The sequence below is a fragment of the Fusarium falciforme genome, chromosome 11 (genome assembly GCF_026873545.1).
Source record: "Fusarium falciforme chromosome 11, complete sequence".
Classification (NCBI taxonomy): Eukaryota; Fungi; Ascomycota; class Sordariomycetes; order Hypocreales; family Nectriaceae; genus Fusarium; species Fusarium falciforme.
The window spans coordinates 154246-181588 of NC_070554.1; the positions used below are offsets into that span (position 1 = coordinate 154246).

Sequence of the window (27343 nt, forward strand, 5' to 3'; positions counted from 1 at the left end):
TTTATAGAGTTATTTCTTTATAATATTATTAACTATATAGTTACTAATAGCTTATTTCTTTATTAGGTAGGTAACTTAGTAGGGTATAATAACTTCTCTAAGTTAAAGTCTTATTTTATTATATCTTTTCTGCGCTATTCCTAGTATTTTAATAATATAAATAGCTATCTAGGGGTTATTATCTTAGTTAATTATATTTAAGTGCTTCTTACCTTCTAAGAGGTTTTATTATAGCTTTAATTAATAATATCTTTCTTTAATATCTTATTATTTCTTTTAATATTTATTAGCCTTATAGCCCTTCTTATAATAGTAATAATACTTAATATCTTTATTATCCTTTTAGGCTACTTTAAGTTCTATAGGTCCTATATAAGTCTTATAAGATATATTACCCTTAGCTTATTTCCTTTTTTAAGACTAATTAATATTATTCTTATTACCCTAGATTTATCCCTTATTAAATTTTTTTATATATTATTTAAACTATTAATTATTAATCTTAATAGCTATATTAATATAATCTTAAAGGTTATTAGGTTTTTCTATTTTATAAAATTTATCCTTAACCTTATCCTTAAGTCCTTTATAAAATATAATCTAAAGGGCGCTTATTTCTTAGTTAAGGAATAAAGTAATCTATATAAACTTAGCTATATAGGTTAAAATAGCCTTTATTTATTATAAATTCTTAAGTTTCTATATAGCTTATTATTCTTTATTAATAGTTTTAAAGTTATATTTAATTATATCCTTAAAGTTCTTATATTTAGTAAAAAAGAATTATATTTCTTTAGTCGGTTTATTTCTAAGAAAATCGCATAGCTTAGGCTTAAACTAAGTAAGTGTGCTACCTATAAGGTATCTATTAATATATAAGACCTTACTTTTTATATTAGCTATCTTAATAAGGAAATATTATTAGTATGCCCTAAGGGATATAAGGAATATCTTAATATAGATAGCTTATTTATTAAATAGCTCTAAGTCCTTAGGCTTAATAATCTTACTAATATCTTTATAGGTAATACTAGTAGTATTATATTTAAATATTAGGCTACTAAGATTATAAACCTATTATTATGCTAGGTTATTTTACTAGGCTTAGAGTATAGTAAGTCAATTAATCTAGTTTTATTATTTATTAATTATTTGCTAGTATTATTACTATTACTATTCTATAGCTTAGTAGAAGCATTCCTATATATTATTTATAGATATTTCTATGCTTATAAGTTATTCCTAAGTAACTCTAGCGTTATTTTATATACTATCTAAGAGGTTATTATACTAGGTAGTTAGGTAGTTATATTTACTCCTAAGTTTATAGACTTCGTCCTTATATAAGGCTAGGATAATATATTCCTTATTATTATTATCTATATCTATTGGGATATTAGGTTCCTCTGGTTTAGTTATAGGCTATCTCTATTAGGGGGTAATAAGTAGCTTATTATAAGAGGTAAAAAGGGATCTAATATTAGGCGCTATAGTAATAGTATTACTTAGAGTATATAATATATTACTAAATAAGAGCTATTAATATATAATAATTATATATTTCCTAAGGGATAAACTAGTTATACTAGGTTTATATTAATAGAGAGTACTAGGCATAGTCTAAGTAATAGTAGGTATAAGTTATATCTAGTAATATGCTTAAGGTATTAAATATAACTAAGTTATATTAATAGCTAAGGTAGCTATTATATAAGAAAGTATAATAAGTATATTTTATATACTTTATATAATAAGGCGGATTATAATAGATTATAGCCTATAGGGCCTAAGCCGTTATAATCCTACTTACTAGATCAAAGAGGATTATAGACTATAAGGCGTGATCTATTCTAATCTATTCCTAATTAGTATAATAACGTGGGTCCCTTTAGTCATATAGCCGGGAGGTTTCCTAGGCCGTAATAATAATTATTATAGTATTATTATATAGCTTAGGTTATTTCTTCTAGATTATTATAATATATAACTTAGTAGTAATAATAATTAAAGATAAATTAAAGTATTTTATTAGGAATAGAGATCTTTCTTTTATAAGTCTAAACTCTATTATTTTTTATTCCTTTTATATAGATAATAATATAATTAAATTCTAAAAAGTATTTAATATATTATAATTATTATTTACTAAGTTCTTAGGTTTTTATAAAATAAGTAATATTCTTATAATTTATATATACCTTAATTTAGTATTTACTCTTAAAGAAGTAATATTAAAATTCCTTAAAAGTATTAATAATTATAAGGAATTCTTTATTATAAATAAAATAATTAAGTTTTATTTTATATAGCTTATAGGAGTAAAATATAATTAACTATAAAAGTCCTTTATTATTTTATTATCTAATCTAAGCTCTTAGTATAAAGTCTAAGATATTTATTTTAAGTTTTATTAATTAAGATAAATTAAATATTTTAAGTATTAATTTGCTTAAGATAAGTTCTTTAATTATATAAAAAGTCTTTTATGCTTTATCCCTAATTATAAATATCTTATCTTTCTTTATAAAGTTAATTAATAATATTATAATATTTCTAAATTATTTAAAGAATCTATAATAGTAATTAATAAAACTAAGAAAAGCTTATATTTCCTTAATATTAATTAATTCTTTTAAGTCCTTAATTACTAAGACTTTCTTAGGGTTTATATATATCTTATTATAAAAGATTATATATCTAAGAAATTCTACCTCTAAGGTATAAAACTTATTTTTATTAGGTTTTATTAATAAATTAATATCTTATAATATTTATAATACCTTATAGATATATTCTATATATTTTTCTTTTATTTTAGAGAAGATTAAGATATTATCTAGGTAATATATAATAAATATATCTAAGTATTCTTATAGTATATTATTAATTATTTATTAAAATATAATAAATATATTTATAAGTCTAAAAGGCCTAATAAGATACTTAAATAATTTATACTTAATATAAAAAGTAGTTTTTTATTTATATCTTTCTTTAATTTAAATTAGATTATAGGCTCTTTTAAGGTTAAGTATTATAAAATACTTTATTTTAAAAAATTAATTCTTTAACTCACTAATAAGAGGTAATAATATATAATCCTTAATTATATTAATATTAAATATTTTAAAATTAATATAAAAGTAAAGTTTTTTATTTTTTTTAAGATAAATAGAATAAGATATCTAATAAATAACTTATTTTCGCTAATATATTTTTTTTATAATATTTCTTTAATATATTCCTTTAATACTAATAATTATATTATATTAAGTAAATAGAGTTTATTAAAGCTAGGTTATTTTTTATTAATAAATTTAATTTTTAAGTTATAATATATATATTTAGGTAAACCTATTTTAAGTTTTTTTATAAAAGACTTTTTATAAATAAAATATTATAATAAAATATTTTTAAGTTATTTCTTTTTTAATATCTTAATAGCTTTAACAGCTTTATTAGGCTTTTAATAAAGCCCTAAGTCCGAAGTTATATAACCCTTCCTAAAAGGGAAATATAGCCTAAAAGCGCAATATTATAACCTCTTAATAGCTGGCTTATCTAAGCATATATAGCTTAAGCAAGCTGTTTATAAAAAGGCACCTAAGATATACTATAGGGTAATAAAATCCTAGGCTTATATCTAATAAGCTTACTTTTCTAGAGTTTTATATATAAAAGACCTTTATATAATAAAGACTTTTATAAGACCTAAGAGGTTAAAGACTTAGCTCCTTTCTTAATAGGAATTAAAGTCTATGACTATATATTAAGCTTTAAAACTATAATTTCTAGGTTAAAAAAATAAAACTAGCTTTTTTTAAAGCCTTTTTAATATTTTTCTTTATTATAATAGCTTTATATATAATATAAAACATTAAAAAGTATGTAATATTTAAAATATAAATAATAAAATATTAAATTAAATATTTTATTTCTTAATTATAAACCTAATTTAATATATTAAAATACCTAATATTAAGAGATTAAAATAAATAAAATAATATATATAATTAAATAAAAAGATTTTTTATAATATTTTTTAAATTTAATAAATTAATAATTTTTATAATTATTAACACTTGAAAAATACTAAAAATTAATTAATTTATTAGTTATATATTAATTAAAATCTTTAAGTTATTTAAAATTAATTTTATTATTAATTTAGTTATTTTAAGTTATTATAATTATTTAATTATATAAAAAGTTATTTTTTTAATATTAATAAAATAAAATAATATTAGCTTATATTAATACTAAATAATTAAATTACTTAGTGTTTTATATTAATTACTTAAATAATTTTAATTTAGTTTTAAATTCTAAGTTATAATAATTTTAACTTTAAATGCCTTTTTCAGCTAATAATAATTATTTTATTTATAATTATATCTATAAGAAAACTAATCTTATTAAGATTATAGATATTATTTAATTAAATATAATACTTTATAATTATATTTATTATAAGCTTAAATTAATTATAAATATTACTTAAATCTTAATACTTCGCTCTTTAGTAAGTATATTTATAAAAAAATATATTTTAAGCTCTAAGTATTACTTAATAAAATTTAAAGCCTAATATATATAAATTAGTAATATATTATAATTAATAAGTAATTAATTCGTTATGTCTTTAATATTATATAACTAAGGGGGAAATTCTTAGGAATTTAAGTTAAGAATAAAATAAATAAAAATCTATTCCTTTAAATTAAATAGCTTATATAATTTTATAATAATATTATACTTCGAAAGAATACCTTTTTATTAATAACTTAGGGTCTTCTAAGAGATTATATATATTATTATAGCGTATTAAAGACTTAGTTTTTACTTCTTTTAAAGGGCCTAAAGAGCTAGAAGTATTTTAGACTTATAATTACTTTATAAAATATTAGGTAATTAAGCATTAATTAATTAAATCGAGATAATATAAGTTAAAGGATTTTTAAAATCCTTACTTATCTAAGATACTTACTTATTAAGTATATTAACCCTTAAACTTTATATACTAATATATTTATAAACTTAAGCTACTTTATTAAAGGAAATATTAAGTAAAATACTAATAAATCTCTACTTATCTAGGCTATTTTTCTTCCTTTAAGTATATAAAAAAGTTATTTTTATTATTTAAATACTTTGCTTATCTTATTAGAGCTTATTTAGTTTTTTATTATTTATTATAACTAAGTATATTAAATCGGGGATTGTATTCGTAGCTTGCAGTGGATTTATGCAAAGTGGCTACTTAAATTGTATCGGGAACGATCGCCTGAGAAAAAAGCACCCTAAGACGCTCACGCTTATGGCTGGCCTCGCATGGGTATACTGCAACCAAGGGAGATTGGAGCAGGCGGAAGAACTACAAGTGAAGGAGCTAAACTTGAGCTCTCAGATCCTTGGACGAGAGCATCCCGATACGCTGGACAGCAGGGACGACCTTGCGTCCATATATTGGAGTCAGCGAAGGTGGAAGGAGCCAGTCAAATTGCAGGCACAAGTGGTGGAAGCGAGAGGCAGAGTCCTTGGAAAGGAGCATCCTGATCCTCTGCAGAGTGTAGCTAACCTGGGTGTAGCTGAAGCTCTTGTCGAGTTCTTTTCCCCGTCGGATGGAATTCCTCACACTGCTTTAGGAGAAAAGTAACGTAGATTTATGATCATGAACATATGCAGACCGTATGAATCGATTACCTGAATCCGCTGAGACTGGTCATTGAAGAATCGGTTGTGTAATTACTGTAGCCCGTGGTGACCCAGTGGACGTAGAAAGAGCGAAACTTGCGGAGTCAGGACCAAGGAACACAAGAGAAACGAAAGCATGTATTTTCCATTAACTTGATATACTGTCTGGCTACTCTAACATCCCCCCAGCACGTCAACCTCGTTTTAATTCAGTTGAGTAACGAACTTGGAGCGTCCTTGGAGCGATGAGGAAGGGCGCGGTGGATCTCAGCCCAAGAGCAGCCAGCCTGTTTCATCGTGCGCACCATGTTTTCCTCCTCCGTTGTCCACTTTCCACCGGATGATCTCGTACCTGAAAGCGAAGCCTGAGGTGGTTCTCTGTCCTTCTCAGGATGCGAGATAGATGCATCCACTGTGTTAGCATTGGGATATGATGCTATGATGTGTTTACAATGTGATCTTTATTATAGTTGAAGCCCGGCCCTTGATGGGTTAACTGAGCCACAGGGTCGAGACAAATGCATGAGCATGTAGCTGATCAATAGCCTTGAGCAGATCCAGATGGTCAACCCGCAGCCAGAGCCCGGCACTCTATCACCGCCGCAGGTCCCACAGGAAGATGAGGATAACATCATCAAACAGAAGGTCCTGGTGGGAATGCTGCACGCCTTTGAATTCCAGCACACCACAGTCGTCTCGGACGGTGCCCAGGTGGTATCGAGACTAGGCACCGGACCCGACGCCTTTGACCTGATTCTCATGGACATCAGCATGCCCGTCATGAATGGATACGAGGCAACAGTCTACATCAGGAATAGCGGCGTGCGGCTGCCGATATAAACCGCCTACGCACTCGAGGGGGACATGGAGCTCTGTCTGGAGAAGGGGGTGGATGACTACATTGCAAAGCCGGTGAACAGGCAGTTGCTAATGAGGAAGTTGCTAAAATGGTTTGCAGCACCGACGGATGCAGATGGCGGCCGCCAGGAGTTCCCGTGGACCTTTCACGCGCCGAGCACTACTTCTCTGCATGCTCGACTGGCGATACACATGCTGGAATCTAGACTACGGCAGAGTACAAGGTTAAAATTACAGTTCAAATGTGGGCCGTGACCTGCCGCTTTTGTTCGGATGTTGCATCTTCTAATTCTGTTAGATATCCTGATTTCCAGTAGATAGACACCTGAAGCCAAAGCACGAAGAGGATCCGGATTTAGCTGACCAACCAAGAACTCTCAGTATCAGATGCAGTGGAGACTGCTATCAAGGCCAAGTCTTAGCTCCCTTACAGCATAAACCTTTACAGGGCCCAACCTTTCAGCCGTTGTCGCTGACCCTCCAGCTCTGGCTCTGGCTCTTGACTGACCAATCCCTCTCAGAAGGCGACCTGGGTCATGACGACACTATATAGTAAGAAGCGGAACTCGCTCAACCCCACACATCCGGACGGTCGGTGAACTCGTCGGGGGATCGGGGACTCGGGACGTGGTCTGTACGAGCAACCCCGATTACCTCTGCAACGACCCTGGTGACTGCATGGTTCTAAGTTTGAACGGCAGGCCGAACTTCCAATTAAGTTCTTGAAAGGCTCATGATGATTCAACAAAGCCCTTTGCTTCACGATGTCTTGTGCTCGCCTGTTTTGAGCATACTTGAACTAGAAGTACACCAGGTAACTCCCATTTGTTGTCAAACTCAAGCCCTTAGATGAGGCTGCGATTGAATTACAGAAAAGCATCGACAAGCTGCAACGGGCATCTGATAGCTATACTCTCTGCCCTGTGTTGAGTTCCAGCTCCGAGAAACCGGACCCTGGGGAATGGTGTCGCCGCGCTTGACAGCCGGACGAGCCGTCTACCCGGAATAAGCTCACTAGCGCTGATAGTGTGTAGGGAGATCATATGGTTGGTGGGGTTTGAAGCGGGGAAGCACCCCCGAGACATTAATGATGGTTGTGTGTGCCCGATAGAGTTCCAGCTCATTTAGAGTATGACATTGTGCAGTTGTCGACTTCTGTTAGAGGATGCCAACACAATATCGATGGCTTCAGACTAGTGAACATCAGGATCTTCTTCTCACGGGTGCTAACTCATGCTTTCCGGTTGCAGACGGAAGCTCAGTATGCCGAAGCCTCTCTATCACGATCAGTTCACTTGAGCGACAACCATCAACAACCTAGACGAGTGTGTATTACTCAAAGGACTTGCCTATGATGTCAAGTTAGCTTCATTGGAAAACAAGGATGTTGGTTCGGCGTATCAACTCACCGGCTCCGTTGTCGATCCCTCCTCTTCTGTTTCGCCCTTGTCTGTTAAAGGGGCACAAATACTGATTTTACCATTCAAGCTATTGGCGGAGTTATGGACTGACCCAGACCCTCCAGAGACGGGCGCTTGGCCATCCGTTCCCATCGTCGGACCAACAGTCTGGCCGGAGGACCTCGTATCCGATAAGATGGTGGGGCACGGGAAGACTAATGGATCACGGGTTATTTAGGTTGCGATGAAGGCGGCATTGCACTCAATGGCACTCACGAAAGAATGAGATGAACTGTGTCTCACTTGCGCGGAGAGTTAACTTCGGAGGTCCAGGATGATTCTAAATATAGATGCAAAACTCGAGCTTAATTCACGGCAGATGGATAATTAACGATCAATGACTACCTGAGGCGTATATATTAGAGGTATTCCTCTCTCTGCCTCATGGTTATGTGTCCCCCATATTGAAGCCTCTGTATCTGGGATACGAATATCTTCCCTCTCGCGCTCTTCTGATTGGCAGTTAGCAGAGAGACCTGCCACATTCTATATTCTACCTACCACAGATTTATCTTATTCAACCATCCATCGGTCACCATGCTTCTCAAACACTTTCTCCTGGGCGCACTTCTTGCCCTGAGCTCCGTCGCTGCACTTCCCAACCCCGAAGCCGACCTTCACGACGTCGAGGCCAGGGATGACAATGACGAGCACGGACACCACCACTTCCATTGCCCTAAGGATGCCTTCCCTACCGGTAACAGGAAGAAGCCGTGCGTCTGCAAGAACCCAAAGGAGAGGTTTGATAAGGATTCCAACAAATGCGTCTGCAAAGACGGCTTGGAACGGAAGGACCATAAGTGTGTCTGTAAGGACAAGAAGAAGGAGTTCAGGGACGGCAGATGCAGATGCAAGGACGGCATGCGGGAGGACAGATGGGGCAAATGCAGGTGCCCTAAGCACAGGCATTGGGACGAAGATGAGCAGAGGTGCAAGCGTGACCACGATTACTGATTATGGCTGAAGGTGATTATGGCTGAAGGTGATTATGGCTGAAGGTGATTATGGTGATTATGGGTGATGGTTGGTTTTCATGTCGCCTCTGCGCGAGCCTAACTTGAGGCGTCGCGGTTACGATCCTTAGACTGTTTTCATTCTTCTATTATCTATGGTTTACCCAAATTGGCTAAAATGCAAAGGATTTATTTTACTAAGTTGTTGTTGTTGTTAATGGTAGTAAGTTTTTTAAGCTTAGTTTAAATTTTTAAGAATTGTTTTAAAAGCGCGATTTAAGGTGAAAATCTAAGTGGGACGCATATTTGGATTGTGATGGTTACGATTCCCAACGTAGTAAACCGTAACCTAATTGTGGTTTATGTTAGCAGTTGTAATGGGGCGTAGTACCGAGCGTAGGTTAGCGATGTTAAAATGAGCATGTTGTGTTATAACGTACTTCATGAGTGAGTGTAACATATTAGCGAGTGGAATACTTATATGTCAGACGCGCGTGTTTGTATAATAATGGGATAGATAGTTAGAAAATAGAGGAGGAGTAAGAATGATTGATTTGGGATATTTATTATTTATATATTAATAAGGTTCCTTATATTTATCATCCTTATGTTTTATTCTCCCTTATTATCTTTATATCTAAGGGGGCAAGGTTAAGATACTGGACCTATTAATTTTATAATAGATCTATAATGCTATTCTAATAATATAGGTATTATATTAGGAGAAATAAGTACTAAGCCGTTTTGGGCTATTAGGTAACTTTCTATAAAAAGAAATAGGTTAGAGGTAATTACCCTTAATTATAATTATTATTTTCTTTTAAGGCTATAATAAAAATGGGGAGTTTATGGGCTTTTATATATATTGATATAGGTCTTAGGGTTAGGGAATTAATAGCTATATTTAGGGTATACCTTTCTTAAAATAATTAACTAAAATAGTATAACTATTTAAAGAGAATTATTTTATGCCTATATAAGGTTTCCCGGGCCTTATAGCTATTTTATAAAATTACTTATAATATTTTAAAGCAATAAAAGAGGGAAATAAGATAAATAGGAGTATGAACCTACATTAAAGTCTTAGCATATATTTAATTTAATTAAGTATAGCCTGATAATTACCTTAGAATAAGGGCATTATATAGAAAAGTAGTAAGTCTATATATAGCTAAGTATAATTATTAAGTAAAAGATCCCCTATATTAATTATTTTCTTTATATATTTATTTTAAATGTTATTTATTACCTTATATCTTAACTACTAATAAGAGAGCGGGGGGGTAATATATTAAAATATAATTAGGATTAGTCTAAGTATAGGCATAAAGTTAAATATATATAAGATAGTTCTTAGCTCTAGCTAGTATTGCTTTAAGAGAAAAGAAAACCTAAATTAGAGTTATAAAACTATATATAATAAATAAGTAAAATTTAAAACTTAAGGATATTATTATTTCTATATATAAGGTAATATAATAATATTTTATCTAGTTAATATAAGATACTTTATTAAGTTATAATCTTATAAATTATAATTATTAAAAAGTAATATTTTTTATATTATATAAGCTATAATTATTAGCCCTTTAATATATAATAAGAGAAGTATAAGTACCTTATATAGCTAATATTAGGGGAATAAGCTAAAATATTACTATAACGTATATATCACCCAGGCGTCGCATCCAACCATGCGTCGCACTTAGATTTTCACCTTAAATCGCGATTTTAAAATAATTCTTAGAAATTCAAACTAAGCCTAAAACAGCTCAAATTTTTAGATTGAATCATTTACAATATAACTTATTTTTAAGAGTTTCCTTTAGATTTTATATACTTATAGCGCTAGCGCAATAGAATTCGCACTGTTTTTTTTACTATTTTTATATATATATCACTTAATAAATTTTTTTAAAAATCTAAAAAAATACTAGTTTATAACTCTTTTAGTTAAAGATTTAAAATTAATTTCCTAAAAATCCTAGGGCTATATAGGCTGTTTTAGAAAATTTAACATTTAGCATTTTAGGTATATAGTATAAGTGCGACGCATGGTTGGATGCGACGCATGGGTGACATATACGTTATAGGTTTCCTTAAAAGATAATATCTTAATTAGCTCTAAAATAACATAGCTACCCTATTAAAAAACTACTATAAACCAAAAAGAAATAACTTATATTATAATATATATACTTATAGTAATACTATTAATAATATAAATATGCTATTATTTCTTATTATATATAAATTAAATTATATTAAATAGAGTTTATATATTATTACTAAACTTACTAATATATTATATTATTAATAGTAGATCTAATTATTAGCCTCTAATTAGAGCTAGATCTCTAGATCCCTACCTTATTTAAAGTTTTATTACTAGCTAAGTCTACTTATAACCTACTATCTATATATACTAACCCTCTTTGCCCGAAAAAGCATACCCTAGCCCCTATCCCCTATTATTTCCCAACGCTACTATTCGCCACCACGCCGTCCTAGCTAATTATATAAAGCCCCTACCCTTATAGGGGCCTACTTTTTTACTATTAAATAATAAATAGCCCCCCCCCTTTTACTTTTCTTTTTTTCCCTCCCTCCCCTAATTTAATCCTAATTAATAGCGCTACTACTACCCCTAACTTACTAGACCCTAAATATATATATAGAGAGCAAATCCCTATAGGCTAGCCCGCCTAGAGATCCCTACCCCTGGGAAATAAGAAATATATATATATAAAAAAAAGAAAAAAGGGAGTTCTAGGGGTTATTTACTTAGCTTAAGCCTCTCTCTCTATCTACTATTCTCTCTACTATCTAGATAGATATAATATAATATAATATAATATACTTTAATTCTTATTCCCTTTAATTATATCTTATTTATCTCTTAATTACTAATATATCCCTACTTACCTTTTAACTTAGCCTATTACTACTGCCATAGCTACCTATATATCTAATAATTTTACCTCCTATAAGCCTTACCTCTTTGCTATATAAGAAAGGCCTATTTAGAGAATTAATATAAATACTTTAACTATATTATAAATATATCTTACTTATATAAGAGGTAATTAAAGATTATTATTTATGCACTTAGGTAAAGTAAATATAGCGAGATAATTAAGAATACTTATATATAAAAGATAATAAGATAATACTATAGCTCTAATATATAAAATAACTAGAGCTTTTCTAAAACCGACTAATTAATATTATTATAGCCTCTATATAGTAGCCTATATAAGGTCTTAACTAAAATAAGAAGGATTATATATTAGGGGTCTAATAAGGTATCCCGCTTTAGAGTCTTATTACCATAGAGGCGCGGCTATAGCTATTAATATAGACCTCCAGAACCAGATCCGATTTTGATTGGCCACAGACTGCTCTAGCTGTGTGGAGGAGGTTGCCCTTGGTGTCCGCTCAAGTGAGGGGGATGTTGCTAGATAAAAGCCTGGGCGGCACCTCAAGGTATCATATCTGAGCGTGGTCTTTGACAAGTACAAGCCTGAATAAATATGGACAGCATCAAATCCAAGCCAGCTCCAGACCTGGAGCTTCCATCCTCGACGAAAACAGTCCGCGTCAGGGCCATCGACACGACAACACGCATGGCCTGTGATGCCCACGCATTTGTGCAGCCGCAGATCAAGGGCCATGAGAAGCTCAATTTCAAGACAATGTGTTTCTTGATAGAGCACGAAGGCGAGCATATTCTCTTTGACTGCGGTTCTCGAAAAGACTTCTGGAACGGCTCCCCGCACACGCAGGGCATGATTGGTGGCCACGTGCCGACCGTAGAGATCAAGTACGGGGTAGATGAGATCCTCACAATGCGAGGCTTCAACCTTCATGATCTGAGTATTACCCTTCCATGTTCGACCTGACAGTATTTTATCCATACTGACAATCGACAGAGGCCATCGTCTGGAGCCACTGGCACTGGGACCACATTGGTGACGGATCCAAGTTCCCGGCTGGGACTGACCTTGTTGTTGGACCTGGATTCACCAAGAACTTCGTCCCCGGTTGGCCAGAGAACCCTAAGAGTCCAGTGCTCGCAAGCGATTTACAGTAAGCTCACTTCTTGATCTGACCATCGCCTGAGTACTAACCCATTTCCCCATATAGGGGCCACCGTATTCATGAACCGGAGTTTTCGCTAACTGTCGTAGGCTTCCCGGCTATTGACTACTTTGGCGATGGTTCCTTCTATCTCCTTGATGTCCCTGGCGTCAGTCCTCCGCATGCTCATATCCCCATCTGCCGTGCTAACAACTTGACCAGCACGCCATTGGACATATTTGCGGACTGGCACGTACGACCCCAGATACATTCGTGTTCATGGGAGGTGACTGCTGTCACTACGCTGGCATGTTCCGTCCAACCGAGTATCTACCATTACCACGAGAGATTTCCGCCCCAGCGCTGGACTCATATTATCCATCTCCGTGCCCCTGCTCGGCCTTCACACAACATCACCCAAAGGCTACAGGCTCTGAGGCTCGCACTAAGCCGTTTTATGACGTGTCTCGCGCCGCAGGAAGTGCCTACAGTTTCGGCGATGACGCGCAAAAGAGCCTTGACAAGCTCCAGCTTTTAGATGCACACAGTGACATTTTTGTCTGCCTGGCTCATGACGACGTCCTTTTCGACGTTCTCCCTCTCTTTAATAATGATACGACCAAAGATATCAACGACTGGAAGAAGCGAGGACTCAAGGAGTACTGTCGATGGGCTTTTCTCAATGAGCTGCCCAAGGGCAAGAAGCCTGGTCGTGAGCCTCTGGTTGTTGGGCTGTGGAGGCAAGGCAAGCAGGTCATATGGGACAATGAGAAGGGTTTTGTAGATGTCGAGGGGTCATGTTAAAGTCTTGGCTGAAAGATTTAGATTTTAGTAATGCCAAGTACATCAGTTACAGATCGCTCAAGTTGCCTTAGAGCCGCATCCCAATGCGACGACGATGTCACAGTAGCCAGGTGTCATAACAACATGCTAAACTTGGTCTCATTCAACTTGATGTTTCTTTCTATCATGGACTCAACAACACCTTGTGAACCTTTCGAGCGCTGAAAATCTCGTACGCCTCTGGTGCCTCCTCCAACTTCATCCGACATTGGCACAAAAACGCCAGCTTACCATGAACCTTGCTCAAACAGGCGAGTGCCTCTTCAAAGATACCGCGGACAGGGCACCGACCCCAAGCGATAGTGACGTTCTTGGCGTATAGGCTCGGACCGTCAAAGGCAAGCTGCTCCGTCTGTACCCCGACGCTGCTGATGCTGCCAAAGGGACGTACCAACTCAACGCATAGCTTCATTGCAGCAGCATTACCGACGACCTCCAAAACTACATCTGCACCACGTCCATCGGTTGCTACGAGGACCTTTGAGACGGGATCATCCGACAGCAGAATCGGCTTCGCCCCAAGGCGACGCGCCTCCTCAAGTCGCTCCAGGACCATATCGATGGCGATGATATTGTCACACCACCTAGACGCTGCTGCTATGGCACAGATGCCGACTGGGCCACATCCAACAACAACCGTGGTTGAAGATTTAGCCTCCTCTTGTGGCACGTTCTTCAGGAAACGCGAGGCGGCAAAGTACCCTGTAGGGAAAATGTCTCCCATAAGGACGAGCATGTCCTCAGGGATCTCTTTGGGCCTCTTGACGAGAGTTGAGCTTGCGTATGGCACTCGTACATATTCGGCCTGACCACTGTCAATACTCGTGGTGCCGGCGCTGTTACCTGAAGGTCGTGTGAGTGTTGGTGAACTAAGCCATCCGTGGGAGTTGAGCATACCGAACAAGAAGCTTCTCACGCAACGGCTTGTTTGGCGTCTTTTACAGTAGAAGCACTCACCGCATTGGGTCGTAAACGTCGCCTGCCAATGTTTGATCAGTTAACATGTCAAAGAGCGATTGCCAGTCAGTACTAACCACGACCGAATCGCCCACGTTGAACCCAGTGACCTGATTTCCCAACTCATGAAGAACCCCTGCAAACTCATGGCCTGGAATAAACCCCACGGGGATCTTTTGGTGCCCGCGGTACCAGTGGAGATCGCTGCCGCACAGAGCGGCCACAGTCACCTTGATGATTGCATCACGGGGGTCCTGGATGGTGGGGATGGCGCGGTCCTCGACCTGGATGCTGCCGACGCCCTTGAATACGACTGCCCTCATCGACATTGCTGTTTGCTCGTTGAGACTAGAATTTGGGGATGTTTCTGCGCACCTTTAAGCAGCAACTTGTCGAGGCAAGATGAGCTTGTCGCGAGAGGGGTCTGCCTGGAGAAGAAATTCATCTCCAACCACGACTCCACGAACCGAGCTTGTTGGTGCTGCAAGCCGGCTATCCGGAATTTGAGCACCACGGCCACCAATTATGCCATTTCCATCTTCAGAGTAATCCTTTCTTACTTCCAAACGGGCATCATATGACATGCAACCTGCATCATCTGCCCTACTGTACCCTGTAAATCTCTTCGCTTCCTTCTGGATCCAACATTAGGGTTTACTTCCCCGCTTCCAGCACCTGTCGTCTAGTCCAAGTCGCTGGCTGATTAATAAGCCCCAAATTTGGAGCAGAAACCAAAGCACAGAAATCATCTCCAACCCCAAGTCTGCTCCATCTGCAATCAAGACTATCCTGACTGGCATCCATCTCTACCGACGCATCCACCAAGAGTTGGGGGCTGTTTCTTTGTTCCAAATTTTCGACCCCCGAGTAGACTCCAATGCGAAGGGGTCGTCCCCGTCTGCACGTGGCCCCCTGCAAGTTCTGTCAGAAGCAATTTAAGCGCCTGGAGCATCTGCAGCGCCACGAGAGAATCCGTCGGTGGCCCAGCCAGCCAGTTTCAGGTTCGAGATAGCTGACTTGTGTCTGTAGATACACAAGAGAAGCCCTTCGTTTGTCGTTGCGGGCGGAGCTTCTCGAGACGGTACGTGCAAGTAGCTCTCAAACCTAGATCTCATGCCAACTTCAGCTGTCGACAGAGATCTCCTCACCCGTCATCATCGACAGTCCCATCAGCGGAAGCAAGATGGCGTAGAAGAGAGCCCAGATCATGATGGGCCGGTCCACTCTACCCAAAACTCGCCCTCCGATGGAGAACATACGGCGCCCACTCCTCCTCTGGGGCTTGGGCAAGTCACTCCTCCCCCGACTCTCGAGCAAGTCGACACGGGAGAGGCCATCCTCTTCCAATGTCCCGACATGGAGGCTGAACCAGAGACAGGCTCTGAGAGACCAACTACCACGACCACTGACACAGTAGTTGGCCTGGAGCCTTTGGGTCTATCAGCTACCTCCAACTTCCTTGTAGGCGCAGCCGAAGGTTTGCAGGAGTTCGACTTCCTATGGAGCGACTTCCCTGCCGACGATCAGCCTCTCCCAACCACCTTCTTCGACACCGACTTCTCCCTCGTTGATATCTCACATCAGTACGCAGCTCACCGGCCGGCTGCCGGCCCTTCGAGGGAGTGTACCGCAGACCTGGCTACGAATCCACCCATCGACCCAAGCCTCTCCCATGAGGCAACGCACACTCATCCCGTCGTGTCGAGGCTCCCATCGCTCGAGCCTCCAAGCCGGGAGGCATCCTCTAGGCTGGTCCCGTCCCAGACAACTACAAGCTACCAGCCATTTTCCGTTTCAGAGCAAGCACCAGCTGTCTGTCCCTGGCGGATATCACCAGATGAATACCAGGAGCTCTCACGACGGATAGGCTTATGGGCTACGGTTACCCCCCATCCTTTTATCTTGCCCTCGAGGCGCACGCTCTCCCGATACCTTGAGGGATACTTCCGTGGTTTCCATGCGCACATGCCCATGCTCCACACGGCAACTCTCACGGCAACAGAGCTGGGTCCAGAGCTGATCTTGTCTCTGGCCGCAGTCGGTGCTCTGTATCGCTTCGAGCATGCAAAAGGCGTGGAGTTGTATCGTGTTGCTAAGGCCCTCATTAACTGGCGGCTAGATCAGCTACACGAAGAGACCATCTCACGCCTTACCAGTACTTCGCCCGGATATGCAGGTTTTGCACTCGTCCCTGGTGACTCGCAGCATGACCGGCCATCTCCAATACTGTCCCATGGACATCAGGGCATCCGCTTGTTACAAGGACTGCTAGTCCTCATGGCGATAACATCATGGGGCGAAAAGGCACTCGTTCGGGACGCCCTGTCCATGGCCAGCCAGGTGGCAACATTGGTACGCGAATTCGGCATCAGTAGTCCCGAGGATTCTTCAACAAGGGAGACATCTTGGGAGGACTGGATACTCTCGGAGGAGAGACGGCGCACTCTTTTTGTGGCATACGTCCAGTTCGGTCTCCAGTGTACCGCCTTCAACGTCCCTCCGATGATTTTGAATCAGGAAGTTCGTCTCAACCTTCCAGCCTCTGCCGCAGAATGGGAAGCCCAGACAGCGGTTGAGTGGTCCAACTTCTACAACAATGCTCCTTGGCCTCCCAGGCTATTTCAGGAGACTCTAGAACAGCTCCTATCTGGAGCACCGGTTCACCATGAAGGATCCATCTCTGCTTTTGGCAACTACGCCCTCATTCACGGCCTATTCATGCAAATCTTTTACGCTCGCAACGCCCTGGGTCCATCTGTAGACTCCAGAGGATCGCTGAGTGAAGAGTTCATCAAGAAGATGGAGGCAGCGCTCCGAGCCTGGCAGGAATCCTGGGAAGCAACCCACGAGTCAACTCTAGACCCGTCATCCCCAAAAGGTCCGTTAGGATTCAACTCGACCGCTCTTCTCCGCCTCGTCTACATTCGCCTTAACGCACATACGGGACCTTTTCGACAGCTCTTTACGCGGGACCCCGTGATAATTGCACGTGGATTCACCGACGGAAAGATCACCGTGTGCAACAGGTCACCGCATCTCGATAGGGCCATTTTGCAGTGCATCCACGCACTAAGCATCCCAGTCCGCGTTGGTATTGCCTTTGTTGCCCGCACCTTGACTCTCAACTGGAGCTTCCAACACGCTCTTTCTAACCTTGAATGTGCTTTTTTGCTCACTAGATGGCTCCGTGGGCTCGCTTTCGCTGTTGAGAAGTCCGGCTTGGCTGACTTACGGCCGGACGAGCAGAAACTGCTCAACATGGTTGTCACCCTCGTCCACGAGACTGAGTTGGCCGATTCATTGGATGGCGCCCAGGATCACGCCAGTCGGATACGGAAGTTGGCGGCGTCTGTTGCTCGGCTTTGGGCTGAGACATTCAAGGGTTTCCAGGTCTTTGAGATTGTGTATGTAGTTGGTCAAAGCCTGTCTATTGTGGCGGACACTCTTGAGAGAGAGTAAACAGAGTACATGCACGAACACATGCAGTCTATAGCAGAAGATGAACACGCTGAATCAGCTTTTTGACGGGCTATTTCACCCGAGTGTCATATCAATGACAAGTTTGCCCCCCTCTCCCTGGTGAGATTGCTCTCCGAGCTCGTTGAGTTGGTCAAAGGGAAATGTCTTGACCCGAACCTGAACCTGATGCTTGACCACAAAGCCCAGCATCTCTCGCAACTGGTGATTTCTTCCGACCAAGCTTCCAACCACGGCAATGTCACGGAACACAAGGTCATGTGCGCTGACTGACAACTTGTCCTTAGGGAAGCTGACAACGACCATGGTCCCGTGATTCCGAAGGAGCTTCATGCCCATGTCGAACGCCCTTTGAGATTCTGGGAGGAGGATAACGGCGTCCAACCCAATCTCCGTGGGCGCAATGCCGGCTGTGGAGCAGCCCATGGATTTCATGGTCTCCGGGTCCTTGCTCCGGGCATCGGATATATGTACCCTCTTTCCCGCTTCACCAAGGTCGGCCTTGACCTGTTGGACAAGCTGGAGGGCCTGATCTGCAGCGTCAATGGCGAGAACATCTTTGCCAAGGTATGCCGCAAATTGCACCCCAATGTGGCCCAATCCGCCACCCGCACCAATGATGCCAACTCGCTACGCTCTTCTCACTTTTTCATGTTGAAGAGCGCTCCAGATGGTAAGGCCGGCGCACATCAGCGGTGCAGCCTGCGTTGCGTGCAGACTTTCAGGGAGGGGAGCGATCTGCCGGCTGTCCACCAGGCAGTACTCCTGGAACCCTCCGTCTCTTGTCAGACCCAGGTTTCCAGCTTGGGGGCAGTAAGGCGAGTACCCCATCTCGTCCTGCCCGGGGTGCGTACATTCGTAGCAAGAGCCGCAAGGATGGTACGCCCGGCCTGGCACTCCCACCCTCTGGCCTACCACGATACCCCGGACTTCAGGGCCTACCGCTACCACCTCTCCAGCAAATTCATGGCATCCTATCCGGGGCAGGTCCTGAGATAAGAGCCCTGCAGCGAATACGGCATCTGTGTGGCAGTATGAGGCCGCGAGGACCTTGATGAGCAGATCAGGCCCTTTGGGGTTTTCGGGGCGTGGGATCTGCTTCAAGATGTATGGTTCGCCGAAGCGCTCAACTACCGCTGCAGTCTGGGTTTCCGGCATCTTGATTGGGAATTGGGTGTGACTTGGGATGAACAGAAGGGTTTAGTGAAAGAACCCTGGTCAATCGTCCCTGGGTTTGTCTGGTGCAATGACTTGGATTTAATTCTTGCCATTAAACCATGAATCGAAGTAGGCTAAGCCACAGCAGGATGATGGGGGACGATATTGGGGGCTTTAAAAGCTGGAGAAGAAAAGATTCGTAAGCAAGTGAACAAAGTTAGCGCCAGTTCTAATGACCCCATGAGGCCCATCTCATCTTGGGTATCGCCCAGTCAATTGACCCAGCATTGGAGGTTAACCAACTCGCCCACGAGAATGCAAATCACTAATTAGTCGATCCAATTGACTCTTCAATGCTATACTTGATTTCTTTGCTTCCACATGATTCTCCTCCTTTGTCATCTCTTCTCATCGCGCTGACGACGTGTGATGGGTGATATATAACTGGCGATGTATGAGTTGAACAAAGTACATCAGCGAAGGCTTGCGCCAACTAGGTAACTAGAATACATTTTGTATCAACTTACAGAAGTCCCATGTGTTCCATCTACCCTCCCCAAGGAAATAAGGTAGAACTGTTAAGAAGTCCCCCTCCCCGCCTTCATCCCATCTCCCCACCAGTTACAATTCGCTGCCAACTAGGCAACCTCGGTATGCTCAGAATAAACATTCTCGTGGCGTGTCTCTCTCTTTTCAACTCCTTCCTGCATAGTAGATCCCTCACTCGACTTGTTCGTCGGTTCGTTGTTCTCGTTCACGGCCGCCTCGTCGCCAAAAAGAACCGCAATATCCTCGAGAGACAGTCCCGCGGTTTCGGGGAAGTATCGCTGCATGACGAAAGCACCAATCCATGGAAGAATGATAAAGACAAGGTAGTACTTCCAACCGACGTTCTCAAATGCGGTGGGGGCGGTCTGAGTGTAGATCAGAGTCATGATGAACAGACCAGCCACACTGAATCCAACTCCCTGGGCACGGATCGAGGTAGGAAAGATCTCAGCGCAGTAGACATAAGACGATGCATCCATGGTGCCACCGTAGAAGAAGACAAAGAGGTAGAGAAAGAAGACGCCAAAGCCGTTGCCGATCTTGTTAGTGGTTCCAACGAACTCAGCGACCATGGCAGTGAAGCCGCAAAGAGAGAGGGAACACCCGATAAGGCCGACGACCATGATCCTGATGCGGCCGAAGCGGTCCAAGATCAGACTATTGACCCAGTTCATAAACGCGGCCAGGGAGTTGTAACATGCGTAGAGCATAAGAGCGATCGAACCCCGCAGGCCGAGACCATCGTAAAGGAGGATCTGGTAGTTGTTGACGACCAGTACGCCAGTGGACTGAGCGATGCATCTGAAAGTCACATAGTTAGTACGCGTCCCGTTGCGGCAGAGTCAGGGATTTCTTACTGAACAAAGAAACCATATAGGAGTCTCTTGCGGTACGAAGCTCGGGAGAAGGCCTCAGTCCAACCGGTGGCTGCATTCTCCAGCCTCTCAATCTCAAGCTGGTTTCTGATCTGGTGAAGTTCATTCTCGGCGAAAGAGTGACCCTCGGGGTGGTTCTCGGAACTAGGATGTAGCTTCTCGAGAACCTTTTGGGCTTCCGAGACCCTATCAACCTTGCACAACCATCGTGGGGATTCTGGCATCCAAGGTGAGCCGGCGAGAAGAAGCAGAGGGGCAATGATCTGGAATGCGAGGCAGAGACGCCATTGAAGGGCATCTTTGGTAATGAAGAAGCATCCATATCCAACCCATCCAGCCATAGCCTGGGTAGAAAAGAGTGATCAGCTTCATCTCAATGAACTGGCCAGCATGCATAAACTTACGTATCCAACGACTACCAGGAACCCATGAGATCCAACCATACGTCCTCGGACCTTGGCAGGAGAAATCTCGGATTGATAGATTGGAACAGCCACGTCAATCATGCCAACTCCGATGCCATTGATGAAACGACCAACAAGGAGCATCCCAATATGAACAGATGCGGCCTGCAAGACCGCCGAAATCAGGCAAATGGCACAAGTTATCTGAATAGCAAGACGTCGGCCACATCGGTCCAACAGCCAGGGAACGAGGCCACAGCCAATGACACCACCACCTGCAAAGAGGGCATTGTTGGCTACGGACAAAATTTAGCACTCGTCGTATCGTGCATAAAGTGACTGAGACTCACCGCCAATAATCTGGTTGCTTTTGCTGGCACCAGGGCCGCTGGTGACAAGATCAAAGTAATTAAGAAACGAAGAAAGACCGATCACAGAGCCACTGATGGCCGAATTGAAGCCATAGGTGAAAGATCCTAAGGCAACAAAGAAGATGATGAGAAAGTTATACCTCGTGCTAGTGTCGGACATGATGGCAGTAGAGGTCTGGAGAAGCAGGTCTGTATGTAAGAAGACATGTACGAGCACGGGGAGAGTTTATATACCGGGGATCACGATGAACGTCCAACATGGCAATGCGGCAGTGAGCTGTGAACCCATTCACACCATCCCTGATTCTCGGTCCACGGACCAGGCTGTGTGCCCGTGGGGGAGAAATTATGCGGAGTAGATCTGGGGTATGGGGTCGAGATGGACTGAGTGAGGGCGGCTTGGAGCTGATTGAGTCATGTCTAGCCACGAACCGAGGGTCTGGAACAGGAGGGTCGAGCCGTTAGCGCGGCTGTGACATCCGAACTCTCGTATAATGAATGCATGGAGAACTCTTGGCAAGCTGGAGAAGTCAAAATGCAACGGGGACACACAAGCGAACGAACTGGGGATTAAGCAAACACTTTTCTTGTTAGCTTGGTGGTGTCAGTTGCTTTCAGTGGCAAATCTGAACATGCGGCTATGGTGATCAAGTGTTACATGCAGTTTATTCTTCTACCATTCCTTTTTACCTAATTACTTTACGCAGCCTTTTCAAGGAAGGGCGACAACTCGGCCAGCTCCCTGTTGTGTTCTCCCTTCTCAACCATATCATCAATCGTTTTCTGGGCAACCTTGAAAGCCTCAACACCAGCTGGCACGCCGCAATAGATAGTAGCATGGAGAATGGCTTCACGGACCTCAATCTCGGTGAGACCGTTGTTCAGGGCGCCACGGACGTGGACGCCCAACTCAGGCCAGCTCTTGAGGGCAATCAGCATGCCAATATCTAGAGGCTACTAGATTAGATCAGTTACACGGTGAGGGGGCAGAATTACGTACTCAGTAGGCTACGTTGCTTGCGCTCGAGACCTGGACGAGACCAAACATTGCCCCAACACCACCTTACGAGACGAGTTAAACGAAGCCACCGGACGTGGAGAAGACAATACTCACTCGGTCACGAGCTGCTGGCCGGGGTAAGCGAACTCGCTCTTCCCGTTCTCGAGAGCGGCATTGACGTAGGCGTCTCCAACGACCTCACGGCGATTTTGGAGGCCGAGATCGAACATCTCGGTGTGGAGGTTGTCGAACTTCTTTTCAGTGGACATTTTGGCGATGATCTCTGAATTTTCTAGAGGGTATGCAATGAACGTGCTTGAGGCGTGTTCTTCATAAGTAATCGATCAATGCACGGACATGCAGTCGTATCTTTATGTTGCTTAAAATGTCGTCAACGACCGAGGGTCTTTCTCCTCCAGCAGCTCGGGGTAAAAATGTGTGGCGATTTGTAGTGGTCCTGTTGCGTGAGAAAAAAGGGGGGGAATAACGCCATCCAGTGGGCGATCATTTGGGGTAAATATGAGGTCCGTCGAAGCAGCACCTATCCGGCTTCTTCTGGAGCTCGGCGTTTACAAAGGCCGCCGGGTTCGTCATTCAGAAACAAATAGCATATCGATATAGCTACTGTCGTTTTATTATTCCCTTGACTCTGCTTCTGCCTCTTGTCGCAGATACTCATCATGTCGTTCGTCTCGGTTCACGCCCTTCAAGCTGGATACCTGACTTTGCCAGAACGTTTCTTTGTCACGCCCCTGGAAGATACCTCAGCACGAACAACGGTCCCCTCCCTTTCGTTCTTGATCCAACATACGGACCAACAGTCGGGAAAAACCACCCGGATCGTATTCGATCTCGGCATCCGGCGGAAGCTCGAGGACTATGCCGCGCCCATATTCAAGCATGCCCAGACCCGACAACCACTTTCCGGAGACCCAGACACCCTGGAGTCACTCTCGAATGGTGGTCTTGGGCCTGACAATATCGACATCGTCATGTTCAGTCATCTCCACTGGGACCACGTCGGAACTCCTTCTGACTACCCCAACTCAACATATGTGATCGGACCGGGTGCAGCAAAGCTCATCAATAGCAGGGGAGAGACCACTGCCGGAAGTCACAACCACTTCGAGGAGGGCATGCTAGACATGAAGAGGACGATAGAGCTACCGCCAACAGGCCTACCAGCGACCCCTCCGCCGCTGGAGGAACAGACGATCTTGACAACCCAAACCAAGCGGTTGATCGGCTACTTCTCTCAGCCTTGGCACCGCAGGGGTCATTTTGACGCCGCAATGGACATTTTTGGCGACGGAAGTGTCCATGTCGTCTCAGCGCCGGGACATATTGACGGCCACATCAACCTCTTATGCCGACTGGAGAGTGGTAAGCACGTTTACCTGGGCGGAGATTCATGCCACGATCGGCGACTCTTGACTGGAGAGAAGGACGTGGCGACTTGGAACGACACAGCATACCCGGGTGTAGTCTGCTGTATCCACCAGAACAAGACTCAAGCCGAGAAGACTCTTCGTGTAATTAGAGAGACGATTCGAGATCCTGGGGATATGAAGGAAGTCGAGGTTGTTTTCGCGCACGATGGAGCTTGGGAAAAACAAGCTCAGAGTGAAGGTCGGTTCTTTCCAGGTGCTCTCTGATATGCTCGTAGTAGAGGGTGCGCAAACTAGATTAGAGAGTAGATTACAATTAGCCATATATGCTACCTCACCAGGCACCAGTTCTAAAGGGCATGTTTTCACGCTTGCACCTGAATATATGAAGATATTCCATGCCTCGTCATCGATATCACGGCCCTTTCTTGCCGTCCCTTACGGATTGATAAACACTCACCACAAGGATGGGAAACATTATGAGCAATCAAGTCTGTATTTTTACCTATCACTCCTTACTCCCATTAATCTTGGTCAAATTAGATACCGGCAACTCCTGTCCCTTGTCCTCCGAAAACAGCCGGTAAATACTCCTAAAGTCCTTTCCACGGCACTTGTTGCTTTGAACAGCACAATCATACATGCTCCTCACTACCGGTGCCAGCATGCTCTTCGCGCCAAGCTGCTCGCTGAGCTCCATCGACATCTGGAGAACTCCGTGGCAGAGCTCGGTAGAGAAGCCACCTTCAAAGTCGGTGGCCGAAGAGGCTACAGATGAGACACCTTTCACTGGGTTCTGTTCCCGGCTGTTCCGCGACATTCCCGTGGAGCTATTGATGACTCCTGCAAGAAGAACGGGGTCCAGTCCGTACAGTCGACCCATGTTCATACCCTCGCAGACTCCAATCATGTTGATGGCAGAAAGGTAGTTGTTGATGAGCTTCGTAGCCAGTCCGGCACCGGAGCCACCACAGTGAAAGATGTTTTCCGGCTTGCCCATCTTCTCAAGAATGGGCTTGATTGTGTCAAAGACCTCTGGAGTACTGCCCACCATGAAGGTTAGGGTGCCTCCGTTGGCGCCGCCTTGACCTCCCGAGACAGGAGCGTCGGCAAATACTCCATGGCCAGACTTTTCCACCGCGGCGGCCACTTCCTGTGAAGTTTTGACGTCAATGGTAGAGCAGTCGATGAAGGTCTTGGTCCCAGAAGAAGCCGTCGAGAGAAGACCATTCTTTGGGTTTGTAAAGACTTGAAGGACGTGCTCTCCGCGAGGCAGCATAGTAATAATCACATCCTGGAGACGTATTAGACCAGGCCATATCGTATTCTGCATCATCACTCACACTGCTTTGAACCACCTCGAGCGGACTGTCGCAGACCTGAATCTTGCCGGGTGTTGAGGATACGAACTCATCCAGTCGAGCTTTGTTGATCTCGCACACGTTGAGCACAGACTCGGCCGGAATCTTGGCCCTCAGATTCTTGGCCATGCCCCATCCCATAATCCCGAGCCCGATAAAGCCGAAGGATTTGGAACTGACGCCATTTGGGCTGCGGTTCGGCACGTTGTTTTGAGCCGCCATGTCGAAGGCGAGTGAAGAATACAATGAGATAAGTCCACCAGTAAGTGGATTATTACAGTTCATATATGTCTACAAGCTTTGCAAATACTCTCTTGACGGCCTTGATGAACATTTTCGGCAAGATCAATGGGGAGACCGAGCCGCCTTGTTGGAGTAGAAAGCCCGCCCCATTTCTACCCCAGCATTCACTTGACCAGTGAGGAGGAGAAAATACTCCCATCGGAGGCGATTCCTGGCCCTTCCACTCTGACTAATCATGTCATGATGAGCAAGTGAGCGGGACCTCGTCACATGCTAGAAGAGCATCACTTGTCTCAGGGTGTTTCGGAAGACCAACATGATCAAGGACTTTGGAGCGAAAGCTTTACAGTTACCTTTAGTTCAAGCAATATAAACCATGTTAAATAGTTAAACAGGTATACAAGACTATTAGTTTGGGTATTAATGTTGCTAGCAAAAGTCGACCGCCATTGTTCTTGTCTCCCCCATCCTAATCTCCTCCCACATTCCGAGAACAAACTGGCTGAACTGGCAAAATCACGATGGAGTCCAGGTTCACCGAGAAGGAAGGCTCTGAGGTGCAGTATACACCAAGCCGAACGGTCAGTACCGAGGACATGGCGGTGAATGTGAAGGACGGGCCCTCGACAAAGTAGTCGTTGGGGCTCGGCATGGGGTCATCCTGCTGGTCTGTACCGGTAACGTCGACATAGAAATAGCAGCCGTCTGGTGTGTCAGAATATGGGGTCCACCACTGATTGGTCAACTTGTACTCGAGACCAAGAGTAAACCCGCTGATAGTCTGCTCAGCAAATTGCAAGTCGTTCGCTTGTTCGAGTGTGAGGGCGCTACATTGTCTGTTAGTCAGGTATCGTGCTTGAGAGGCTTGAGACGTACAGGGCCCAGTTGCCATCCGAGTTGCTTGATGGGTCCCTGCCAGCTCCCGAACTGAAATGCCATGGCTCGTCTCCCTTTTCGAAGGACGGGTTTTGGACAAAGTTTGTGGGCTCGACACAAACCGAAGTTGTTGACGAGGAAGCCTCAGCAGTGGTCGAGGAGGTCTGTACAGTGGTGGAGGTCTCGGCAGTCGTCGAAGAGGCTTCAGCAGTTGTCGAACTCTCAGCAGTGGTTGAAGTGATTTCGATAGTAGTGGTAGAGGTCTCAATCGAGGAAGTCTCGGAGGTGGTGGGGCTATCAGCAGTCGTCGAGGAGAGTTCGGTAGTCGAGGTGCCAGTAGAAGTGGACTCTACCAAGGTCGACGATTCGATAGTCGTGGCCGTCGCTGTGGGAGTAGTCGATGATTCGCCTGAAGTCGAGGCAGTGGTTTCAGTCGAAGCAGATACAGTAGAAGTAGACAAAAGAGTGGACGACGAGGCCCCAGAGCTGGGACGGCAAGGGCTGGCGTTGACCGAGCCACTGACGGCCAGAGCCGTGATGGCAATGAAGACCTTGGAGAAGATCATTGCAAACGGCGGGCACTAGGGGCAAGTCTAGAAGTTGGATGAAGAGAATGGTGAGAATCTGCATGGATCGGGACCAAACTGATTTAAACAATATCAGTGTCAAGGATCATAGAATCATTTCCGAAATGAACATCCACTTGCGTGCGTGGCATGGCCGTTAATTGCTTAGATCTAGTAGTCTCCATTCAATAGTTTGTCTTTGGCATCCACTCCTGGCCAGGGTTCGACGG

The 27343-nt window shown here is 42.6% G+C and overlaps 10 protein-coding genes and 1 pseudogene across 11 annotated transcripts, besides 1 other annotated feature; 5 read left to right on the forward strand and 6 right to left on the reverse strand.

Annotated features, from left to right (window-relative positions):
• Window positions 1–5317: 5317 nt before the first annotated feature.
• NCS54_01298500 (Hypothetical protein) lies at window positions 5318–6534 on the forward strand (the record flags this gene model as incomplete). Its single annotated transcript, XM_053158202.1, has 2 exons — window positions 5318–5652; window positions 6240–6534. The coding sequence occupies 2 exons, from the start codon at window positions 5318–5320 to the stop codon at window positions 6532–6534; spliced, it is 630 nt and encodes a 209-aa protein (XP_053014177.1).
• Window positions 6535–8549: 2015 nt separating this feature from the next.
• NCS54_01298600 (Hypothetical protein) lies at window positions 8550–8966 on the forward strand (the record flags this gene model as incomplete). Its single annotated transcript, XM_053158203.1, has 1 exon — window positions 8550–8966. One exon carries the CDS (start codon window positions 8550–8552, stop codon window positions 8964–8966), a length of 417 nt encoding a protein of 138 aa, XP_053014178.1.
• Window positions 8967–12498: 3532 nt separating this feature from the next.
• Window positions 12499–13849, forward strand: NCS54_01298700 (Lactamase-B domain-containing protein; the record flags this gene model as incomplete). The annotated part of the gene is made up of 4 exons (XM_053158204.1): window positions 12499–12841; window positions 12898–13054; window positions 13112–13214; window positions 13268–13849. The coding sequence occupies 4 exons, from the start codon at window positions 12499–12501 to the stop codon at window positions 13847–13849; spliced, it is 1185 nt and encodes a 394-aa protein (XP_053014179.1).
• A 163-nt stretch (window positions 13850–14012) lies between these two features.
• NCS54_01298800 (PKS-ER domain-containing protein) lies at window positions 14013–15419 on the reverse strand (the record flags this gene model as incomplete). Its single annotated transcript, XM_053158205.1, has 3 exons — window positions 14013–14867; window positions 14923–15193; window positions 15406–15419. The coding sequence occupies 3 exons, from the start codon at window positions 15417–15419 to the stop codon at window positions 14013–14015; spliced, it is 1140 nt and encodes a 379-aa protein (XP_053014180.1).
• Window positions 15420–15958: 539 nt separating this feature from the next.
• NCS54_01298900 (Fungal-trans domain-containing protein) lies at window positions 15959–18304 on the forward strand (the record flags this gene model as incomplete). The annotated part of the gene is made up of 1 exon (XM_053158206.1): window positions 15959–18304. One exon carries the CDS (start codon window positions 15959–15961, stop codon window positions 18302–18304), a length of 2346 nt encoding a protein of 781 aa, XP_053014181.1.
• A 75-nt stretch (window positions 18305–18379) lies between these two features.
• NCS54_01299000 (PKS-ER domain-containing protein) lies at window positions 18380–19480 on the reverse strand (the record flags this gene model as incomplete). Its single annotated transcript, XM_053158207.1, has 2 exons — window positions 18380–18850; window positions 18968–19480. 2 exons carry the CDS (start codon window positions 19478–19480, stop codon window positions 18380–18382), a joined length of 984 nt encoding a protein of 327 aa, XP_053014182.1.
• A 638-nt stretch (window positions 19481–20118) lies between these two features.
• NCS54_01299100 (MFS domain-containing protein) lies at window positions 20119–21839 on the reverse strand (the record flags this gene model as incomplete). Its single annotated transcript, XM_053158208.1, has 4 exons — window positions 20119–20830; window positions 20887–21248; window positions 21309–21604; window positions 21659–21839. 4 exons carry the CDS (start codon window positions 21837–21839, stop codon window positions 20119–20121), a joined length of 1551 nt encoding a protein of 516 aa, XP_053014183.1.
• Window positions 21840–22378: 539 nt separating this feature from the next.
• NCS54_01299200 (CMD domain-containing protein) lies at window positions 22379–22948 on the reverse strand (the record flags this gene model as incomplete). Its single annotated transcript, XM_053158209.1, has 3 exons — window positions 22379–22626; window positions 22680–22741; window positions 22794–22948. The coding sequence occupies 3 exons, from the start codon at window positions 22946–22948 to the stop codon at window positions 22379–22381; spliced, it is 465 nt and encodes a 154-aa protein (XP_053014184.1).
• A 411-nt stretch (window positions 22949–23359) lies between these two features.
• Window positions 23360–24334, forward strand: NCS54_01299300 (Lactamase-B domain-containing protein; the record flags this gene model as incomplete). The annotated part of the gene is made up of 1 exon (XM_053158210.1): window positions 23360–24334. The coding sequence occupies one exon, from the start codon at window positions 23360–23362 to the stop codon at window positions 24332–24334; it is 975 nt and encodes a 324-aa protein (XP_053014185.1).
• A 241-nt stretch (window positions 24335–24575) lies between these two features.
• On the reverse strand, window positions 24576–25650 carry NCS54_01299400 (Hypothetical protein; the record flags this gene model as incomplete). The annotated part of the gene is made up of 2 exons (XM_053158211.1): window positions 24576–25361; window positions 25411–25650. 2 exons carry the CDS (start codon window positions 25648–25650, stop codon window positions 24576–24578), a joined length of 1026 nt encoding a protein of 341 aa, XP_053014186.1.
• Window positions 25651–26140: 490 nt separating this feature from the next.
• Window positions 26141–27128, reverse strand: NCS54_01299500 (annotated as a pseudogene). The gene is made up of 2 exons: window positions 26548–27128; window positions 26141–26498 (listed from the first exon to the last, which is right to left on the reverse strand).
• Window positions 26141–27128: a sequence feature.
• Window positions 27129–27343: the final 215 nt, after the last annotated feature.